Genomic DNA, 21,422 nt, shown 5'->3' with positions numbered 1-21,422 from the left:
TACAGTATCAGAGAATTAATGAGAACCGGCCTTTGTACAGTATCAGAGAATGTCATGGAAAGAAGCTTACAATAGTCACTACATCTTTCCCACAGATGTCCAATATGTTCATTGACGCATGACTGAGTCAGAAGGTTGTGGGTGGTCATCCCCACATATAATAGTGTGTGGTAATTGATGGTTCTCCCCATATATAATAGTGTGTGGTAATTGATGGTCATCCCCATATAGAATAGTGTGAGGTAATTGATGGTCATCCCCATATAGAATAGTGTGAGGTAGTTGATGATCATCCTCATACATAATAGTGTGAGGTAATTAATGGTCATCACCATATATAAAGTGTGAGGTAGTTGATGGTCATCCCCATATATAATAGTGTGTGGTAATTGATGGTCATCCCCATATATAATAGTGTGCGGCAGTTGTTGGTTTTCCCCATATATAATAGTGTGAGGTCGTTGTTGGTTTTCCCCATATATAATAGTGTGAGGTCGTTGTTGGTTTTCCCCATATATAATAGTGTGTGGTAATTGATAATCATCCCCATATAAAATAACGTGAGGTAATTGATGATCATCCCCATATAAAATAACGTGAGGTAATTGATGGTCATCCCCATATAAAATAACGTGAGGTAATTGATGGTCATCCCCATATAAAATAACGTGAGGTAATTGATGGTCATCCCCATATAAAATAACGTGAGGTAATTGATGGTCATCCCCATATAAAATAACGTGAGGTAATTGATGGTCATCCCCATATAAAATAACGTGTGGTAATTGATGGTCATCTCCACATATAATAGTGTGTGGTAATTGATGGTCATCCCCATATAAAATAACGTGAGGTAATTGATGGTCATCCCCATATAAAATAACGTGAGGTAATTGATGGTCATCCCCATATAAAATAACGTGTGGTAATTGATGGTCATCTCCACATATAATAGTGTGTGGTAATTGATGGTCATCTCCACATATAATAGCGTGAGGTAATTGATGATCATCCCCATATATAAAGTGTGTGGTAGTTGATGATCATCCCCACATAATAGCATGAGGTAGTTGATGGTTTTCCCCATATATAATAGTGTGTGGTAATTGATGGTCATCCCCATATAGAATAGTGTGAGGTAATTGATGGTCATCCCCATATAGAATAGTGTGAGGTAGTTGATGATCATCCTCATATATAATAGTGTGAGGTAATTAATGGTCATCACCATATATAAAGTGTGAGGTAGTTGATGGTCATCCCCATATATAATAGTGTGTGGTAATTGATGGTCATCCCCATATATAATAGTGTGCGGCAGTTGTTGGTTTTCCCCATATATAATAGTGTGAGGTCGTTGTTGGTTTTCCCCATATATAATAGTGTGTGGTAATTGATAGTCATCCCCATATATAATAGTGTGCGGCAGTTGTTGGTTTTCCCCATATATAATAGTGTGCGGCAGTTGCTGGTTTTCCCCATATTTAATAGTGTTCGGCAGTTGTTGGTTTTCCCCATATATAATAGTGTGAGGTCGTTGTTGGTTTCCCCCATATATAATAGTGTGTGGTAATTGATGGTCATCCTCATATAGAATAGTGTGTGGTAATTGATGGTCATCCTCATATAGAATAGTGTGTGGTAATTGATGGTCATCCCCATTTATAATAAGAACATAAGAAATAGGAGCAGGAGTAGGCCAATCGGCCCTTCGAGCCTGCTCCGCCATTCAATAAGATCATGGCTGATCTGATCCTAACCTCAAATCTAAATTCATGTCCAATTTCCTGCCCACTCCTCGTAACCCCTAATTCCCTTTACTTCTAGGAAACTGTCTATTTCTGTTTTAAATTTATTTAATGATGTAGCTTCCACAGCTTCCTGGAGCAGCAAATTCCACAGACCTACTACCCTCTGAGTGAAGAAGTTTCTCCTCATCTCAGTTTTGAAAGAGCAGCCCCTTATTCTAAGATTATACCCCCTAGTTCTAGTTTCACCCATCCTTGGGAACATCCTTACCGCATCCACCCGATCAGGCCCCTTCACAATCTTATATGTTTCAATAAGATCGCCTCTCATTCTTCTGAACTCCAATGAGTAGAGTCCCAATCTACTCAACCTCTCCTCATATGTCCGCCCCCTCATCCCCGGGATTAACCGAGTGAACCTTCTTTGTACTGCCTCGAGAGCAAGTATGTCTTTTCTTAAGTATGGGCACCAAAACTGTATGCAGTATTCCAGGTGCGGTCTCACCAATACCTTATATAACTGCAGCAATACCTCCCTGTTTTTATATTCTATCCCCCTAGCAATAAAAGCCAACATTCCATTGGCCTTCTTGATCACCAGCTGCACCTGCATACTAACTTTTTGATTTTCTTACACGAGGACCCCCAGATCCCTGGTGAGGTAATTGATGGTTCTCCCCATATATAATAGTGTGTGGTAATTGATGGTCATCTCCATATAAAATAACGTGAGGTAATTGATGGTCATCCCCATATAAAATAACGTGAGGTAATTGATGGTCATCTCCACATATAATAGTGTGTGGTAATTGATGGTCATCCCCATATAAAATAACGTGAGGTAATTGATGGTCATCCCCATATAAAATAACGTGAGGTAATTGATGGTCATCCCCATATAAAATAACGTGAGGTAATTGATGGTCATCCCCATATAAAATAACGTGAGGTAATTGATGGTCATCCCCATATAAAATAACGTGAGGTAATTGATGGTTATCCTCATATAAAATAACGTGAGGTAATTGATGGTCTTCCCCATATATAATAGTGTGTGGTAATTGATGGTCATCCCCATATATAATAGTGTGAGGTAGTTGTTGGTTTTCCCCATATATAATAGTGTGTGGTAGTTGATGGTCATCCCCATATATAATAGTGTGAGGTAGTTGTTGGTTTTCCCCATATATATAAAAGTGTGTGGTAGTTGTTGGTTTTCCCCATATATAATAGTGTGTGGTAGTTGATGGTCATCCCCATATATAATAGTGTGAGGTAGTTGTTGGTTCTCCCCATATATAATAGTGTGAGGTAATTGATGGTCATCCTCATATATAATAGTATGTGGTAATTGATGGTCATCCCCATATATAAAAGTGTGAGGTAGTTAATGGTTATCCCCACATAATAGTGTGTGGTAATTAATGGTCATCCCCATATATAATAGTGTGAGGTCGTTGATGTTCATCCCCATATATAATAGTGTGAGGTAATTGATGGTCATCCTCATATATAATAGTGTGTGGTAATTGATGGTCATCCCCATATATAATAGTGTGAGGTAATTGATGGTCATCCCCATATATAATAGTGTGTGGTAATTGATGGTCATCCCCATATATAATAGTGTGAGGTAATTGATGGTCATCCCCATATATAATAGTGTGTGGTAATTGATGGTCATCCCCATATATAGTAGTGTGAGGTAATTGATGGTCATCCCCATATATAATAGTGTGAGGTAATTGATGGTCATCCCCATATATAATAGTGTGTGGTAATTGATGGTCATCCCCATATATAATAGTGTGAGGTAATTGATGGTCATCCCCATATATAATAGTGTGAGGTAGTTGTTGGTTTTCCCCATATAGAATAGTATGTGGTAATTGATGGTCATCCCCATATATAAAAGTGTGTGGTAATTCATGGTCATCTCCATACATAATAGTGTGAGGTAGTTAATGGTCATCCCCATATATAATAGTGTGAGGTCGTTGATGGTCATCCCCATATATAATAGTGTGGGGTAGTTGTTGGTTTTCCCCATATATAATAGTGTGTGGTAATTGATGGTCATCCCCATATATAATAGTATGAGGTCGTTGATGGTCATCCCCATATAGAATAGTGTGTGGTAATTGATGGTCATCCCCATATATAATAGTGTGAGGTAGTTGATGGTCATGCCCATATATTAGTGTGAGGTAATTGACGGTCATCCCCATATATAATAGTGTGAGGTAATTGACGGTCATCCCCATATATAATAGAGTGAGGTAGTTGATGGTCATCCCTTTGGCTTACCTTAACATTTTTCTTCAAAACAGATCCCTTATCTGCACACCTTTCCATATAAGATGTGATTATCTCTGTTTAGTAGTGGATTGCCCTTCCAACCCACGGAAGACATTTCACTTTGGTCTTATTGTCCACAATAATCTGCAGGGATTTACGTGTGAAATTGCCTTGCAAGGCTCTTCTTTCTCCCTCTGTTACCACTCATATTTGCAAAGTCCACAGTTGAATTGGTGCATTGACCATTCTTTATCGGATTTATGCAGTTATCAAAGGTGTTCACAAGAGCATTATTACACGTAAATTGTAATTGGCTCTTCTGTTGTTTGCTAGTTTTAACACATCTGAACTCCAAGGAAGTGCATCGAGTATACCTGTGCATTCCTGTGAGGGCATTAAAAAGGGAAGAAAATTAAGCCTTATTTAGCACACAATCAGTTTGGGAGAATCTGCCCTGCACAATTGAAGGGGAGTTGATGCTGGATTTCTTGGTAGTCGAGGTAAAGATTTCTACTGATAGTTTGAAAAGGAACAAGGCACTTGGTATCGATAATATAACTGTAGAGTTGTTGCTGGTGGGTGAGGAACACACTGTGAAATGATGCAAAGGCTGTTTAACAAAATTTGTGAAGAAGAGCAAGTACTTGAAGACTGGAGAAAGGCAATAATAATACCAATTTTCTAAAAAGAAGTCAAGAGCGAATGCAGCAATCGCAGAGGAATGAAGCTGAGTATACCCAGAAAAGTATTTACTAAGACACTGCAGAGGGGAATGGAAAGATATGTAGAAGTGGTACTGCATGAAGAACAAGCTGGTGAACAAGAAGTACAATAGATCAAATGTCTGTGATAAGACAGCTATCAGAGAAATTTATAGAACACAAGATCCATTGTTACAACAACTTCGTAGATTTTAAGCAGGCCTTTGATGATGCATGGCGAGAAGGGTTATGGCATGTCTGGAGGATGTATGGTATTTCTGAGAAACTTGTCAGACTGATAGAAAACATCTATAACAAGTCCCTGAGCGCTGTTAGAGCGGATAGGGAACCAATGGTTCAGATCAACAGTTGGGGTGAGATAAGGATGCACACTGTCACCTGATTTATTTAATGTAGTACTGGAAACAGTAATGAATCTTGCACTAAAGGATGATATTGGAGGAGTCTCAGATTTGCTGATGACATTAACCTTATAGCAAAATCTAAAACAGATTTGCAGAAACTAACTGATAGGTGTATGTGGAGAGTAGAAAATTTGGATTGCGCATCAATTTCATTTGGGAAGCATCAGGAAGACTTAAACATTACAGTTGGAGGGGATGCAGTTGAACAGGTGGAAAAGTTTATATCCCTTGGTGGGGTAGTGTCAGAGGATGGGAGTTGTGAAGAAGATATCAAAAGAAGGATTGGACTTGCTTCTGCTGCTTTTGGAAGATTAAGCAGGATATGGAAGGCTAAAGATATTTTAGTAAAAACTAAGGTAAGAATTTATGAAGTGATGGTTATTCCCATATTATACGGATTTAAATGTTGCAACATGAGAAAAGTTGACGAGCAATAGGTATGAACAACAGAGAAGAGTTGCTTGAGAGGAATACTGGGAGTATCCAGGATACAAAGAATCAGGAATAATATAATAAGAACAAGAAACAATGCTTATACAGAAGATCCAAGAAAGAAGACTGCGATGGTTTGGGCACGTTTCAAGAATGGAAACAGCGAGAATACCTTTCATGGCCCTGCATACAGAGGTACATGGAACAAGAAGCCGAGGAAGACCAAGCAAGTGCTGGAGAGACAACGTCAAGAGTGACTTGTTGCAGAAAGGTATACAGATGACTGAAGCGACCAGGCTAGTTCAGAACCGACAACAGTGGAGTGAATTAATTCAGCCCCATCATCGGTACTGAGCTGATGGACGGGAATTTAGTAGTAGTAGTAGTTAGTATTTAGCACACAATCAATGAGCTGAGAGCACATAAAACCCCAATCATGTTTTGCTCCAGGTATGATGTAATATTTACTGACTGAGCTGACAAAAGGACAACTCACTGCATCGTCCCATGGAGATAAAAGAAAAAAACGTGAATGTTCAAAAATGAAAACAAAATGCTGTGTGGATGTCGGGCAAGGACAGATAGTCCTGCCATTGCTGCATCCATGACAGCCTGCCGACGCTCATGCTCTATACTCACACATGAAGAGTGACCAAAGGGTGAGCTGTGCCTGTGAAACTGTCCACTTGCTTCTTCAGGAGAGGAGGGAGGAAAATTGTCAGCAAACAAATAAAAACAAAAGTGATCATAATATCATTGGGTTTAAAATAGTTATGGAAAAGGACAAGGAACAATCAAGTGTAAAAAATACTGAACTGGAGGAGGCCTAATTTCAGTGACTTAAAAGGGATCCTGCCCTGGTGGATTGGAATCAAAAATTGGTGGGCAAAACAGTAATTGAACAATGGGAGGGCTTCAAGGAGGAGATGGTTCAGGTACAGAGTACAAACATTCCCACAAGGGGGTAAGGAAGGACATCCAAAGCTAGAGCTCCCTGGATGACTAAAGAAATGGAGATTAAAATGAAACAGAAAAAGCAGGCTTATGAAAAGAGTAAGGTTCATAATATAGTAGAGAAATAAGCTAAATACAGAGTGCAGAGGAGATCTAAAAAAGGGAATAAGAGGAGCAAAGAGAGAATATGAGAACAGATTAGCAGCTAACTTAAAAGGGAACCCAAAAGCCTTTTATAAACATGTAAATAGTAAAACGGTAGTCAAAGGAAGGGTGGAGCCGATTAGGGACAAAAAAGATCTTCTTGTGGAGGCAAAGGGTATAGCTGAGACACTAAATGAATACTTTGCATACGGGTTCCTGGGCTTTATAAATAGAGGCATAGTGTACAAAAGTATGGAAGTCATGATGAACCTTTATAAAACACTGGTTCGGCCACAACTGGAGTATTGTGTCCAGTTCTGGGCATCGCACTTTAGGAAGGATGTGAAGGCCTTAAAGGGTGCAGAAGAGATTTACTAGAATGATTCCAGGGATGAGAGACTTTAGTTATGTGGATAGACTGGAGAAGCTGGGCTTGTTCTCCTTGGAACAGAGACAGTTGCAAGGAGATTTGATAGAGGTATTCAAAATCATGAAGGGTCTAGACAGAGTAGATAGAGAGATACAGTTCCCACTGGTGGAAGGATCAAGGACCAGAGGACATAGATTTAAGGTGATTGGCGAAAGAACCAAAGGTGACATGAAGAAAAACTTTTTTACACAGCATGGAATGCCCTCTGCCTTCATGAGTAGATCTCTTTTATGGTCCCTAATCGGCCTCACCCTTCCTCTTACTACCCGTTTACTGTTTACATGCCTGTAGAAGACTTTTGGATTCCCTTTTATGTTGGCCGCCAGTCTATTCTCATACTCTCTCTTTGCCCCTCTTATTTCCTTTTTCACTTCCCCTCTGAACTTTCTATATTCTGCCTGGTTCTCACTTGTGTTATCAACCTGGCATCTGTCATACGCCCCTTTTTTATGTTTCATCTTACTCACTATCTCTTTTGTCATCCAGGGAGCAATGGCTTTAGTTGCCCTAACTTTCTGCCTCATGGGAGGCAGATCTGATTGATTCCAATTACCCGGGCCAGATCTGTTCTCATCCCATTGAAAGTGGCCCTCCTCCAATTGAGTATTTTTACTTTAGAATGGTCCGTGTACTTTTCCATAGCTATTCTAAGCCTTATGATACTATGATCGCTGCTCCCTAAATGCTCCCCCACTGACACTTGCTCCGCTTGGCCTGCCTCATTCCCTAGAACCAAGTCCAGACAGGCCTCCTTCCTCGTTGGGCCGGAAACATACTGGTTAAGAAAGTTACCCTGAACACATTTTAAAAATTCCTCCCCCTCTTTGCCCCTGATATTATTATTGTTAGCCCAGTCTGTATTAGGATAATTGAAGTCCCCAGTTATCACTACTCTATAGTTTCTGCACCTCTCTGTAAATTCCCTGCAAATTTGCTCCTCTATATCCTTCCCACTAGTTGGTGGCCTATAGAATACAACCAGTAGTGTAATGGCACCTTTTTTATTTCTTAACACCAACCAAATAGATTCTGCCCCTGACCTCTCCAAGACATCCTCTCTCTCCAGATATTATGTGGAGATGCCGGTGATGGACTGGGGTGGACAAATGTAGGGAATCTTACAACACCAGGTTGTAGTCCAACAAATTTATTTTAAAATCACAAGCTTTCGGAGATTATCTCCTTCGTCAGATGATTGAATGAAAAGGTTCTCAAATCGCATATCTTATACGATGTTGGGACAGCATCACACCAATCAAAAGGTGTCGTTGTTATTCAAACAGGCCAGTCACGGAGAACAGCACGTCCCAGTACACTCGATATACATTGTGTCTTTTACACAGGCAGGCAGAAAGAAACTCAAAATGGCAGAGAGAGAGAGAGAGAGAGAATTTTAAAAAACATATACATTTTTTCCCCCTTTTTGCTGGTGGGGTTACGTGTAGCGTGACATGAACCCAAGATCCCGGTTGAGGCTGTCCTCATGGGTGCGGAACTTGGCTATCAACTTCTGCTCGACGATTTTGCGTTGTCGTGTGTCTCGAAAGCCGCCTTGGAGAACGCTTACCCGAAGATCGGTGGCTGAATGTCCTTGACTGCTAAAGTGTTCCCCGACTGGGAGGGAACCCTCCTGTTTGGCGATTGTTGCGCGGTGTCCGTTCATCCGTTGTCGCAGCGTCTGCATGGTCTCGCCAATGTACCATGCTCCGGGGCATCCTTTCCTGCAACGTATGAGGTAAACAACGTTGGCCGAGTCACAGGAGTATGAACCATGTACCTGGTGGGTGGTGTCCTCTCGTGTGATGGTGGTATCCGTGTCGATGATCTGGCATGTCTTGCAGAGGTTGCCGTGGCAGGGTTGTGTGGTGTCGTGGACGCTGTTCTCCTGAAAACTGGGTAACTTGCTGCGAACGATGGTCTGTTTGAGGTTGGGTGGCTGTTTAAAGGCGAGCAGTGGAGTCGTGGGGATGGCCTTAGCGAGGTGTTCGTCGTCATCGATGACATGTTGAAGGCTGCGGAGAACATGGTGCTGTTCTCCGTGACTGGCCTGTTTGAATAACAACGACACCTTTTGATTGGTGTGATGCTGTCCCAACATCGTATAAGATATGCGATTTGAGAACCTTTTCATTCAATCATCTGACGAAGGAGATAATCTCCGAAAGCTTGTGATTTTAAAATAAATTTGTTGGACTATAACCTGGTGTTGTAAGATTCCTTACATCTCTCCAGATACACCTTGTATCCAGGAATATTTAGACCCAATCCTGCCCTTTTTTGAGCCAGGTCTCCGTTATCGCCACAACATCATATTCCCATGTGGCTATTTGCACCTGCAGCTCTCCAACCTTGTTTACCATGCTTTGTGCATTTACACACATGCACTGCAAACCAGTCTTAGACTTTCTTGTACTCTATCTTGGTCTGATCCCACCTAATACTATAATACTATCTGTCTCCCCCGATCCTTTGTGCCCCTTGTTTCTCCTTTCCATTGGTACATCCTGGTGCCCATCCCCCTGCCAAATTAGTTTAACCCCCCCTCCCCCCACAGCACTAGCGAACCTCCCCGCGAGGACATTGGTCCCAGCTCCGTTGGGGTGCAACCCGTCACATAATCCGGGAGAAAATTAATTGGCAGAAGTATGGGCTAATAAATGAAGAGGAAGAGTGATCATAATATGATAGAATTTCAAATTAAGTTTGAGGGTGATGTCATTAAGCCCGAAACTAGGGTCTTAAATTTAAACAAAGTCAATCACATAGGTATAAGGGGCGAGTTAGCTAAGGTAGATTGGGAAATTAGATTAAAAGATAAGATGGTAGATAAGCAATGGTGAGCATTTAAAGAAATAATTCATAATTCTCAACAAATATACATTCCTTTAGGAGTAAAAACTCCACGGGAAAAGTGATCCAACCGTGGCTAACTAGAGAAGTTAAGGATAGTACTAGAATAAAAGAAGATGCTCCCAATGTTGTAAAAAGAGTAGTAAGCCTGAGGATTGGGAGGGTTTTAGAAATCAGAGAAGAATGTCCGAGAAATTGAGAAAGAGGAAGAAAATTGAATATGAAAGTAAACCAGCAAGAAATATAAAAACAGATTGTAAGAGCTTCTACAAGTATGTAAAAAGGAAGAGATTAGCAAAAGTAAACATGGGTCCCTTAGAGGCAGAGACAGGAGAAATTATAATGGAGAATAAAGAAATGGCAGAGACGTCAATCAAATATTTTGTATCTGTCGTCACAGTAGAAAATACAAAAAAAGTATCGAAAATAGTGGGCAACCAAGGGTCTAATGAGAGTGAGGAACTTAAAGTCATTAAGATTAGTAAAGAAAGAGTACTGGAGAAATTAATGGGACTAAAGGCTGACAAATCCCCTGGACCTAATGGCCTACATCCTAGGGTTTTAAAAGAGATGGCTGCAGAGATACTGGATGAATTGGTTTTGATCCTCCAGAATTCCCGAGATTCTGGAAAGGTCCCCATGGATTGGAAGGCAGCAAATGTTACCCCACTATTCTAGAAAGGAGAGAGAGAGAAAACAGGGAATTATAGGATAGTTCGCCTGACATCAGTAGTCGGGAAAATGCTAGAATTTATTATTAAGGACGTAGTAACAGGGCACTTAGAAAATTATAATATGATAAGGCAGAGTCAACATGGTTTTATGAAAGGGAAATCAGGTTTGACCAATCTATTAGATATTTTTGACAGTGTAACTAGCAGGGTAGATAAGGGTGAACGAGTGGATGCAGTATATTTGGATATTCAAAAGGCATTCGATAAGGTGCCACACAAGGAGTTGTTACACAAGATTAGGGCTCATGAGATTGGGGGTAATATATTAGCATGGATTGAGGATTGGTTAACAGATAGAAAACAGAGAGTATAAATAAACGCGTCATTTTCAGGTTGGCAGGCAGTAACTAGTGGGTTGCCGCAAGTATCAGTGCTTGGGCTTTAGCTGTTTACATTATATATCAATGAATTGGATGAGGGGACCGAGTGTAATGTATCCAAGTTTGCAGACGATACAAAGCTAGGTGGGAAAGTAAGCTGTGAGGAGAATGCAGAGAGGCTGCAAAGGGATGTTGACAGGTTAAGTGAGTGGGCGACAAGGTGGCAGATGGAGTATAATGTGGGGAAATGTGAAATTATCCACTTTGGTACGAAGAATAGAAAAGCAGAATATTTTTTAAAAGATGAGAGACTAAGAAATGTTGGTATTCAGAGGGATTTGGGTGTCCTTGTACACAAATCACAGAAAGTTAACATGCAGATACAGCAAGCAATTAGGAAGGCAAATGGTATGTTAGCCTTTATTGCAAGGGGGTTGGAGTATAAGAGTAAGGAGGTCATGCTGCAATTATATAGGGCTCTGGTGAGATCATACCTGGAATACTGTGTACAGTTTTGGTCTCCTTACCTAAGGAAGGATATACTTCCCTTTGAGGCGGTGCAATGAAGGTTCACTAGATTGATTCCTGGGACGAGAGGATTGTCCTATGAGGAGAGTTTGAGTAAAATTGGCCTATATTCTCTGGCGTTTAGAAGAATGAGAGGTGATCTCATTGAAACATATAAAGTTCTTAGAGGGCTTGACAGGTGGATGTTGAGAAGTCTAGAACTGGCTGGAGAGTCTAGAACTAGGGGTCATAGTCTCAAGATAAGGGGTCGGCCATTTAGGACCGAGATTAGGAAAAGTTTCTTCACTCAGAGGGTTGTGAATCTTTGGAATTCTCTACCCCAGAGGGCTGTGGATGCTCAGTCAATGAGTATATTCAAGATTGAGATTGATAAATATTTGGACACTAAGGGAATCAAGGGATATGGAGATAGCATAGGAAAGTGGAGTTGAGGTAGAAGATCATCCATGATCTTATTGAATGGCAGAGCAGGCTCGAGGGGCCGCATGGCCTACTCCTGCTCCTATTTCTTATGTTCTTATGAAAGTCAACACGGATTTGTTATAGAAAAATCATATTTGACTAACTTGATTGAGTTCTTTGATGAAGTAACGGAGAGGGTTGATGATAGTGTGGTTGGGTTGTGTGAATAGACTTTCAAAAGGCTTTTGATAAAGTGCCACTTAATAGACTTATCATCAAAATTGAAGCCCATGGAATAAAAGGGGCAGTGGCAGCGTGGATATGAAATTGGCTAAGTGACAGGAAACAGAGAGTAGTGGTGAACGGTTGTTTTTCAGACTGGAGGAAGGTATACAGTGGTGTTCCCCAGGGGTCGGTAGTAGAACCACAGTTTTTTTTTATGTATACTGATGACTTGGACTTGGGTGCACAAGGCACAATTTAAAAATTTGCAGATGACATAAAACTTGGAAGTGTAGTAAACAGTGAGGAGAATAGTGATAGACTTCAAGAGGACATAGACAGGCTGGTGGAATGGACGGACACATGGCAGATGAAATTTAATGCAGAGAATTACAAAGTGATACATTTTGGCAGGAAGAACGAGGAGAGGCAACTAAACGGTAAAAATTTTATCGGGGGTACAGAGAGATCTGGGGGTGTATGTACACAAACTTTGAAGGTGGCAGGACATAAGTCTCTATCTGCTGGCAATAAGGCTTGAGGTGATTTTGGTCAGCATGAATCTCGTTAGTAGTGAGCAGGAACCCATCTCCCGCTGACGGGGCTGTTGAGAAAGCTGTTAAAAAAGCATATGGGATCCTGAGCTTTATTAATAGAGGCATGGCGTACAAAAGCAAGGAAGTTATGCTAAACCTTTATAAAGCACTGGTTAGGCCTCAGCTGGAGTATTGTGTTCATTCTGTGCACCACACTTTAGGAAGGATGTCAAGGCCTTAGAGAGGATGCAGAAGAGATTTACTAGAATGGTGCCAGGGATGAGGGACTTCAGTTACGTGGAGAGACTGGAGAAGTTGGGGTTGTTCTCCTTAGAGCAGAGAAGGTTAAGAGGACATTTGGTAGAGGTGTTCAAAATCAGAACGGTAAATGAGGAGAAACTGTTTCCAGTGGCAGAACGGTCTGAAACCAGAGGACACAGATTTAAGGTGATTGGCAAAAGAACCAGAGGCGACATGAGGAAACATTTTTTTGTGTAGAATTGTTATGATCTGGAACACACTGCCTGAAAGGGTGGTGGAAACAGATTCAATAATAACTTTCAAAAGGGAACTGGACAAATACTTGAAGGGGGAAAAAAATACAGGTAAAGAGCAGGGAGTGGGACGAATTGGATCGCTCTTTCAAAGAGCCGGCACAGGCACGATGGGCTGAATGGCCTCATTCTGTGTTGTAACATACTATGTTAGAAAATGCACATGTTTTTAGTCGGGGCTTCAAAGAAGTAAGATTAATGATATGCTTCAGCCTCAACCTCAGAAGAACCCCCTACTGTACCAGTGTAACCTTGTTCCATTTGCCCCACCAACCATTCTGTGGCCTCTCTGATTGAGATTGCCAATTTCATGCTCGTCAGCAGGAGATGGGTTCCTGCTCACTACTAACGAGATTCAAGTCATATCAAATCTTATAGCCAGCAGATAGACACTTTTATCCTATCAGTCTGGGTTGGATTTGAGATGGCCTGCGTCATCTAGTTCCATTCACTGTCTTTGAAAGGACCTTTTACAAAAAAGGACTCGGTGGCAAGATTTTCTTTTTAAAAAGGGCTCCTGGTTTAGAGCTTCTTTGAAAGAGCTCCTCATGGTTAGACTCATTTCTTTGAAAAAGGTTTAAGTAGGGAGGCTCACTCTTTAAAAGGGATCGTGATGGAGATACTTTCTTTTTAAAAGGGGCCCTGAAAGTGAAACAGCCTCTTTGAAAAGGGTCCTGATGTTGACATCCCTTTTAAAAGGGGTCCGTTTGGTGAGATTGCCTCAAAAAGGTTCCTGATGGCTGTAGTCCTCTTTTAATGGGGGTTTGATGGCAAGATTCCTTTTCTAAATGGGGTCCTGGTAGTCACACTCCTTCTTTGCAGATCTTGAAATGCTGCTGTTCTGTCAATGGTTTTGTAAATTGATAAAAATGATTGCAATTTTTTTTCACTGAGGAAATTTAATTTATGGAAAGCTGTCATCCTAATGAAAGTATAAGCAGTGGGCTTAATCTGCCCTGGGTCCTGGTTGAGTTAATGTGAAACATGACCTGCAGTATGGAGTGAAAGCTGAATCTTATCTTTTAAGTTATTTTTGGAAGGAGTGCTACATAGAGTGACATGGATTCATTCAGCCCAACTTGTCTATACCAGCATTGATGCTCCACACGAGCATCCTCCCACCTCACTACATCTAACCCTATCAGCATATCAGCCTATTCCTTTCTCACTCATGTGCTTATCCAGCTTCCCCTTAACTGCATCTATACTGTCCAAATGCTTATTGCTCTGTGCCACGCATAGAATGAGATTAGGAATCTGATATCACTAAAGCATTTCTGTTTGGTTACACTCTGTAAATAATCCAATGCCACGCGTGAATGGACAGAGGAACCCACTAATTCTTTAGTAAATGGCCCTTCTTTGTCTGCTAGCCCCATGTTCAGTTTGTGCCAAACATCTGAATGCTTTGTGTTTTGTGCTATTGTTAAAGAGACAGTGGGCAGCTCTGTTCACCTCTCAGAGCTTGGCTTCAATCCAGCCAAGGTTTATAGGAAATCTGATACAGCTTAGTTTAAACTGTCTGAATTTAGCTCCGAAGGGATGAAATTACTCTTAGTTTACAAGCGGTACGTTAAATGGAAGTGGCCAATCAGAAGCGCTTGCTTGAATGCTGCTCAACCAGCTAATTAGCAATTTAAGTGATATAGGTAGCACTTATGGGCCTATCCAATGATGGATTACATCATCTTTTTGAGAAACGGAGAGAGAGCTCAGAGGTCGCAAAGTAGGATTTGTGGATCAAGATCTGATGACCATTGAAGAATAACTCAGTCAGTAAAGCAAGCTTGGGAGGCCTTTTTCCTGGAATTCAACACAGCATCAGGTACCTGGAAAGCTGTGGGAAATATCCACAAGAAGGTGTCAGATTGGGAGTTAAGTGCCAAGGTGAGAAATGAGAATGAGTGTGCATAAATATATTCTGTCATATATGCAGACTGCCACATACATAAGTAACCAATGATGACAATCAAAGTAAGTTAAAGGTATTGGTTGAGTTTGCTTGAGTACATTTACCTGAATTGATCCAGTAACTTGCTGCGAATGCAATACAAAGAGAAGAAATATTGTTGAGAACGAGCCCAGCAGGATCACAAAAGGAGAACCTAGAACAATGCAGCTGAAGAAGATTGAAGACTGATTCTAATTATTCAAAAATGCAGTGAAGAAGATTGAAGACTGACTCTAATTATTCACAAATGCAGTGAAGAAGATTGAAGACTGACTCTAATTATTCACAAATGCAGCTGACAATCACTATGCATTCACTCAGCTATCAAACGTTCTCAAACTTCCTTTACATCAGTTCACTATATATAAGCTTATAAAACTGTGCAGGTGGGACAGGAAATTAAATGCATATTTATCGTGTTACAGAAAAAGGCTACATTCAATAGAAGGCAAAGAGCATAGTTGGGTGGTTGGAATCTGCAGAAAACCTCTCATCTTCAAAGATGGAGGTGACATGCAGCACCGGTGATGTGCAAGCTGAGAATATGCTCCAGAGTTACGAGTATAATCACATACCTTCTCTGTGCAAATGTATTTTGAATACAAACACAACACATCACCTTAAATGTTATAGTCATTGCATATTTTCAGATTAAAGTTTGCACATACACAGTACCACTGATAAATGTTATTTTGTAAAGAATGTCCAGTGAACTTAAAGGCAAGCCTCAAGGAAAAAACTGCTCAGACAGAGCTTGATGAATCCATGTTGCTTCCTTTGTTGCCTGCTGAGCAGCTGCTAGCTTATCATCCTCCTCCTCTATTATAGCTCATCGTCATTCACTTTCCACAAACATGCACATGCCTGATGGAATGGTTATGTTGCACAGCATCTAGCACTCAGTTAACTTACCACCACTTTCTCAGGACTTTGTAAAGCACCCTAATACAGTCTGAACATCAGAACCGGGTTCTGATGAATGATCACCAACCTGAAACGTTCACCCTACCTTCCTCCCTCCACAGATGTTGACTGACCTGCTAAGTGTTTCCAGCATTTCCTGTTTTTATTTCAGATTAGTGTTTTGCTTTTTTCCCAGATTATTGAAGGTGTTTTCTCAGCAGTCTTAACTGTGGCTAGTCACCTTCCTCAGGAGATTAAATGTATTGAGTCAAATTCATGGTAGGATAAATTGTCCACTACCTGTGGAGGAAATGGACTTAATGGACAGGTTACATTACCTGCTTCATATTTTGTAATGTACTGAACAGAATCTTTTTGCTTTGCCTTCCTAGCCTGCCTTTCCAATGGGAGCATCCATGCTCATAACAGCTCTTGGGTTTCAGCGTCCCATCCCTGTTTGACCTGCTCCTGTCAGGTAAGGATTGATGCTACGGGTAACTAAATCCTGAAGCTCTCGACACTCTATAGAATATCAGCCTCTCCCCCCCACCTCCGCCCCCCACCTCCACTTATGATTCATAGATCAACAAGTCTTTCTTTTATAATCTATATTAACTTCTAGAAGCATTAGATGGTTAGCTGTTGAATGTGACTTTAGGTCTGTTGTAAAGCTGAATATATCATTGAGAAGCATAACCAGTTGCTACGCTAATGATGTTGGCAAGATCAATTCAGTAATGTACTTTAGTTTGCTGTGTAATATGATAACTTGGAAGTCCCATGCTAAGCGTACAAGTGGGCAAAATGTGGTGAGGAATCCATTTTCTGTAAAAGAGTTTAAGGTTACAAATGTTTCTATAGGAACAGAAAAATCTGGACTATCATGTTCAATTTTGATCATTACACTACAAAAAGAATTACATACATTAGCAACAAGAATGACCCCAAGTGTAAATAGGATGAGCTATGAGGGAAGGTTAATCTCGTCAATCTAGACTTGGTCGAGGCATATAAAATATCTTAAATGTAAAGGTACAGATAAATTAAACCAAGAATATTACTTCAAAGTTAATGAATATAATGGAACCAGTGGGCAAATTTAAATGAGCGAAAAGTAAATTTAAAACAGATTGGAAAAGAAAACTTAAATGTTTGGGATAATCTTAAGTAAACTAGTGAAGACTAACATATTAGTGCCATTTAAAATATATTAAATGTTGGACTTGGAGAGTTAGGAGGAGCAAGATTTAGAGGAATAAGTTCTGATGGGCTGAATGGCCTTTCCCCAAACTTGACTGCTCTTATGTGATTTACATTGCAGACATCCCAGTTGACAATGATTCTTTAAATTTTTGATCCCAATTGATTTTTGTGTGAGGGTGGGAGAAGTCACTGGCAGAGACTGGGGGCAAAGACTGCATTGGCGAGGGCACAAATCAAGGAGATAAGAAGGCAAATCGTGTTTAACTAACTTGATTGAGTTTTTTGATAAGGTAACAGAGAGGGTTGATGAGGGCAATGCGGTTGATGTGTATATGGACTTTCAAAAGGCGTTTGATAAAGTGCCACATAAAAGGCTTGTCAGGAAAACTGAAGTCCATGGAATAAAAGGGACAGTGGCAGCATGGATACAAAATTGGCTAAGCAACAGGAAACAGAGAGTATTGGTGAACAGTTGTTTTTCGGGCTGGAGGAAGGTATACAGTGATGTTCCCCTGGGGTCGGTACTAGGACCGCTGCTTTTTTTATATATATATTAATGACTTGGACTTGGGTGTACAGGACACAATTTCAAAATTTGCAGATGACTCAAAACTTGGAAGAGTAGTAAACAGTGAGGAAGATAGTGATAGACTTCAAGACGACATAGACAAGCTGTTGGAATGGGCTGGTGAAATTTAACACAGAGAATTGCGAAGTGATACATTTTGTCAGGAAGAACGAGGAGAGGCAATATAAACTAAAGGGTACAATTCTAAAGGAGGTGCAGGAACAGAGAGACCTGGGGTTATATGTGCACAAATCTTTGAAGGTGGCAGGACAGGTTGAAAAAGTGGTTGAAAAAGGATACGTGATCCTGGGCTTTATAAATAGAAGCATAGATACAAAAGCAAGGAAATTATGATGAATCTTTGTAAAACACTGGTTCGGCCACAACTGGAGTGTTGTGTCCAATTCTGGGCACCGCACTTTAGGAAGGATGTGAAGGCCTTAGAGAGGGTGCAGAAAAGATTTACTAGAATGGTTCCAGAGACGAGGGAGTTCAGTTACGTGGATAAACTGGAGAAGCTGGGGTTGGTCTTCTTAGAGCAGAGAAGTTTAGAGGAGATTTGATAGAAGTGTTCAAAATCATGAAGGGCTTAGATAAAATAAATAAAGAGAAACTGTTCCCAATGGCAGAAGGGTTGAGAACCAGAGGACTCAGATTTACGTGATTGGCAAAAGAACCAACGGCAACATGAGGAAAAACCTTTCAACGCAACGAGTAGTTATGACCTGGAATGCATTGCCTGAAAGGGTGGTGGAAGCAGATTCAATCGTGGCTTTCAAAAAGAAATTGGATAAATACTTAAGGGAAAAAATTTGCAGGACTAAGGGGAAAGAGCGGGGGAATGGGACTAAATGGATTGCTCTTACAAAGAGCCGGCATGGGCTCGTTGGGCCGAATGGCCTCCTTCTGTGCTTCTATGATTCTATGATGCGAGAGAATGTATCAGAATGCATTGCAGTCTGATCTGATCAGGATCAAGTATGATCTGATCTGATCAGGATCAAGTATGTAAAAAAAACCCTAAAAGATTTGGATTTTTGCTTCAGGATCTGTGGTTGACCCCATGCTCTTGACCTTTCAGGAAGGGGAGGTGTTTTGCCAACCTGTTATCTGCAACACTTCCTGTAGCCATCCAGTCCATGGGGAAGGACAGTGCTGTGGAACATGTGATCGTGAGTATTGACCTTATAGTAGTCTAGAGAAATCCCCTTGGAGTAAAAAGATTCATCCAATATATTCAATAAATACAGAAAGCAGATCACCTTGTACCAGTGTCAGAAATATTCTGATAATACAGAACATTTCACTTTCTTCATGAATTTTTTTGTGAAATATTCATGCTCTCAAGTGTTAGTGCAATGGAAAACCTTTCATTTCAGGCACCAGTGTCAGCATCAAACACTTCCAGGCCAGGTATAACACAGGCTGGACACAACGGGCCCGATATTAGCAGGGTGGCGGGTTCACGGCAGGGGGTCGACTGGGCGCGTGGGTAATGCGGCCGGTGAAATCGGGGTGCTCCAGACGGAATCGCAGGCTAATTGGAGCCACTTACCTGTGCTTCCGGGTTTCGCGCTGGAAAGCTGCGCAGCGGGCGGACTGCGCATGCGCATCATAGGCTGTCAGCTGGAGGAGCCCTATTTAAAGGGGCAGTCCTCCACTGACTGATGCTGCAGGAAATAGGCAAAATTACAGCATGGAGCAGCCCAGGGGGAAGGCTGCTCCCAGGTTTAACGATGCCTCACTCCAGGTCTTATTGGATGGGGTGAGGAGGAGGGGGAGGACAGAGATCTTCCCCCCGGCAGGCGGGAGGAAGCAGCCTGCCTCTGCCACCAAGAAGGCCTGGTTCGAGGTGGCAGAGGAGGTCACCTGCTCCACCAACGTATCGCGCACCTGCATACAGTGCAGGAGGCGCTCCAATGTGCCAATGTCAGCCAAAGTGAGTACACTTACTGTCCCCTACACTCCGTCTGCCACATCACCGCCCCCACCCCACATCTCCTTCTTCACTGCCAACACTACTCTATCACATCACTCCTCACACCCACTCAAAGCTCATCCTCATCTTACCTGCACTTACTCACCTTGCCAGTACTCATCCCGCCACTACCACTCAACCCAATCCTCATACAATCTCATGGCTCTATCTCATACTCACCCTCTCATGCATCTCTTTCACAGTCAGCCTCACTCAACCTGCCACTACCTGTGCTGCAGCCACAGGGCATGCATCACATATGTGCAGTAGGAAGCGTAAGGCAAACGTGTCGTGAACATGAAGGGGATGCACAAGGGTGTTTGAGGGTTTGTCATGGTTTTTACTTATATTTAATTTCTGATCAATTCATATTACATATTATATCGTCACCACTATTGCCACATCTTTGCGAATCTTGTCTGGTTTGTGCAATAATGCCCTTTCCTGAGGATCACTATGAAGACCCACAACTGATGCCACCCATTGTGTCACTGCAGAGTGGGTGTACGTGTATTTGCAGGGCTCTTTTGCGCAGACGACTGAAAGACGTCGGCGATGTCCCTGGTGGCATCCTGGAAGGATGCGGAGGAGAAGTTGTTGAGGGCAGTGGTGACTTTGACAGCGACAGGTAAGAAGATGGTGCTCGGGCCAGCCGGGAGCAACTCGGCATGAAGGAGGCTGCAGATGTCCATGACTACATGGCGAGTGACTCTGAGCCTCCGTGTGCACTGCTGCTCAGAGAGGTCCAGGAAGCTGAGCCTCGGTCTGTGGACCCTGTGGTGAGGGTAGTGCCTTCTGCGACGCATCTCTCTCTGCGGTTGCCCTCCCTCCTGCTGTGCAGGTGGATGTGTCACAGCACTGTGTTGTGGGGCTCCACGTGTCAGAGGTGGACGGCGAGGCTGGTGATGCTGTTCGCCCTCCGAGGAGGTCATGACTGCAGCTATGGCGGCCCCCATCCGGAAGATGTACATTTGAGGGGGTCCGCAAGGTAGGTACATGTGTCTGGACACCGGGTAAGTGTGCAAGTTTGTAAATTTTATTGTTAGGAGGAGGGTGGTGGAGGCCAAACTTTGTCCAAAGTGACAGAGTGGCCTCCTGCAATGAGTGAGGGTCTCCCCCCCACCACCTGTCAAATGGACCTTTGCAGCTGCCACAGGCTGATTGCTGCAACACGTCCATTTGAACTATGAGTGTTTCCCCCAGTATGGGAAACAGTCCCAGTTGTTTGCAAAATCCCACCCCTCCTAAAATAACATATTAATCAGGTCTCTAAACGACCCGAAATACCTAAATAAATACTTTAAGTGGCACCCCGTCGGCTTTAATTGCCTGCGGGAGTCCCACATGCGGGGGCTGCGCGCGCATGTCAGCGCATCACTGGGGAACCCGGAAGTGGGCGGGTTGGAGCCGGGCTCCAGACCCACCCCGGGAATCCCCGATTTTCACAGCCCCACCTCCACAAACGCACCCGATCGGGGGTGCGAAAATCGAGCCCAATGTGTCTCCTTCTGCACTGTTCCATCAAGTATTCTAGGACTAGA

General features: G+C 42.1%; 1 protein-coding gene across 3 annotated transcripts in view; it reads left to right on the top strand.

Moving 5' to 3' along the window:
• The window catches only part of LOC137327858 (von Willebrand factor C and EGF domain-containing protein-like), a 351,658-nt gene that overhangs the window by 257,539 nt on the left and 72,697 nt on the right, over positions 1–21,422 (top strand). For 2 of the 3 annotated variants that reach the window (XM_067993723.1, XM_067993724.1), the window contains 2 exons: positions 16,525–16,607; positions 18,985–19,075. The exons of the other annotated variant lie outside the window; for it this stretch is intronic. In XM_067993723.1, coding sequence (XP_067849824.1) covers positions 16,525–16,607; positions 18,985–19,075 — 174 coding nt within the window. The remainder of the gene's footprint in view (positions 1–16,524; positions 16,608–18,984; positions 19,076–21,422) is intronic. 3 annotated transcript variants of the gene reach the window in all.

The sequence above is a fragment of the Heptranchias perlo genome, chromosome 12 (assembly GCF_035084215.1).
Source record: "Heptranchias perlo isolate sHepPer1 chromosome 12, sHepPer1.hap1, whole genome shotgun sequence".
NCBI classification, from domain to species: Eukaryota; Metazoa; Chordata; class Chondrichthyes; order Hexanchiformes; family Hexanchidae; genus Heptranchias; species Heptranchias perlo.
Note: the sequence above shows the minus strand (reverse complement) of the source record. Positions and strands in the feature narration are given on the sequence as shown.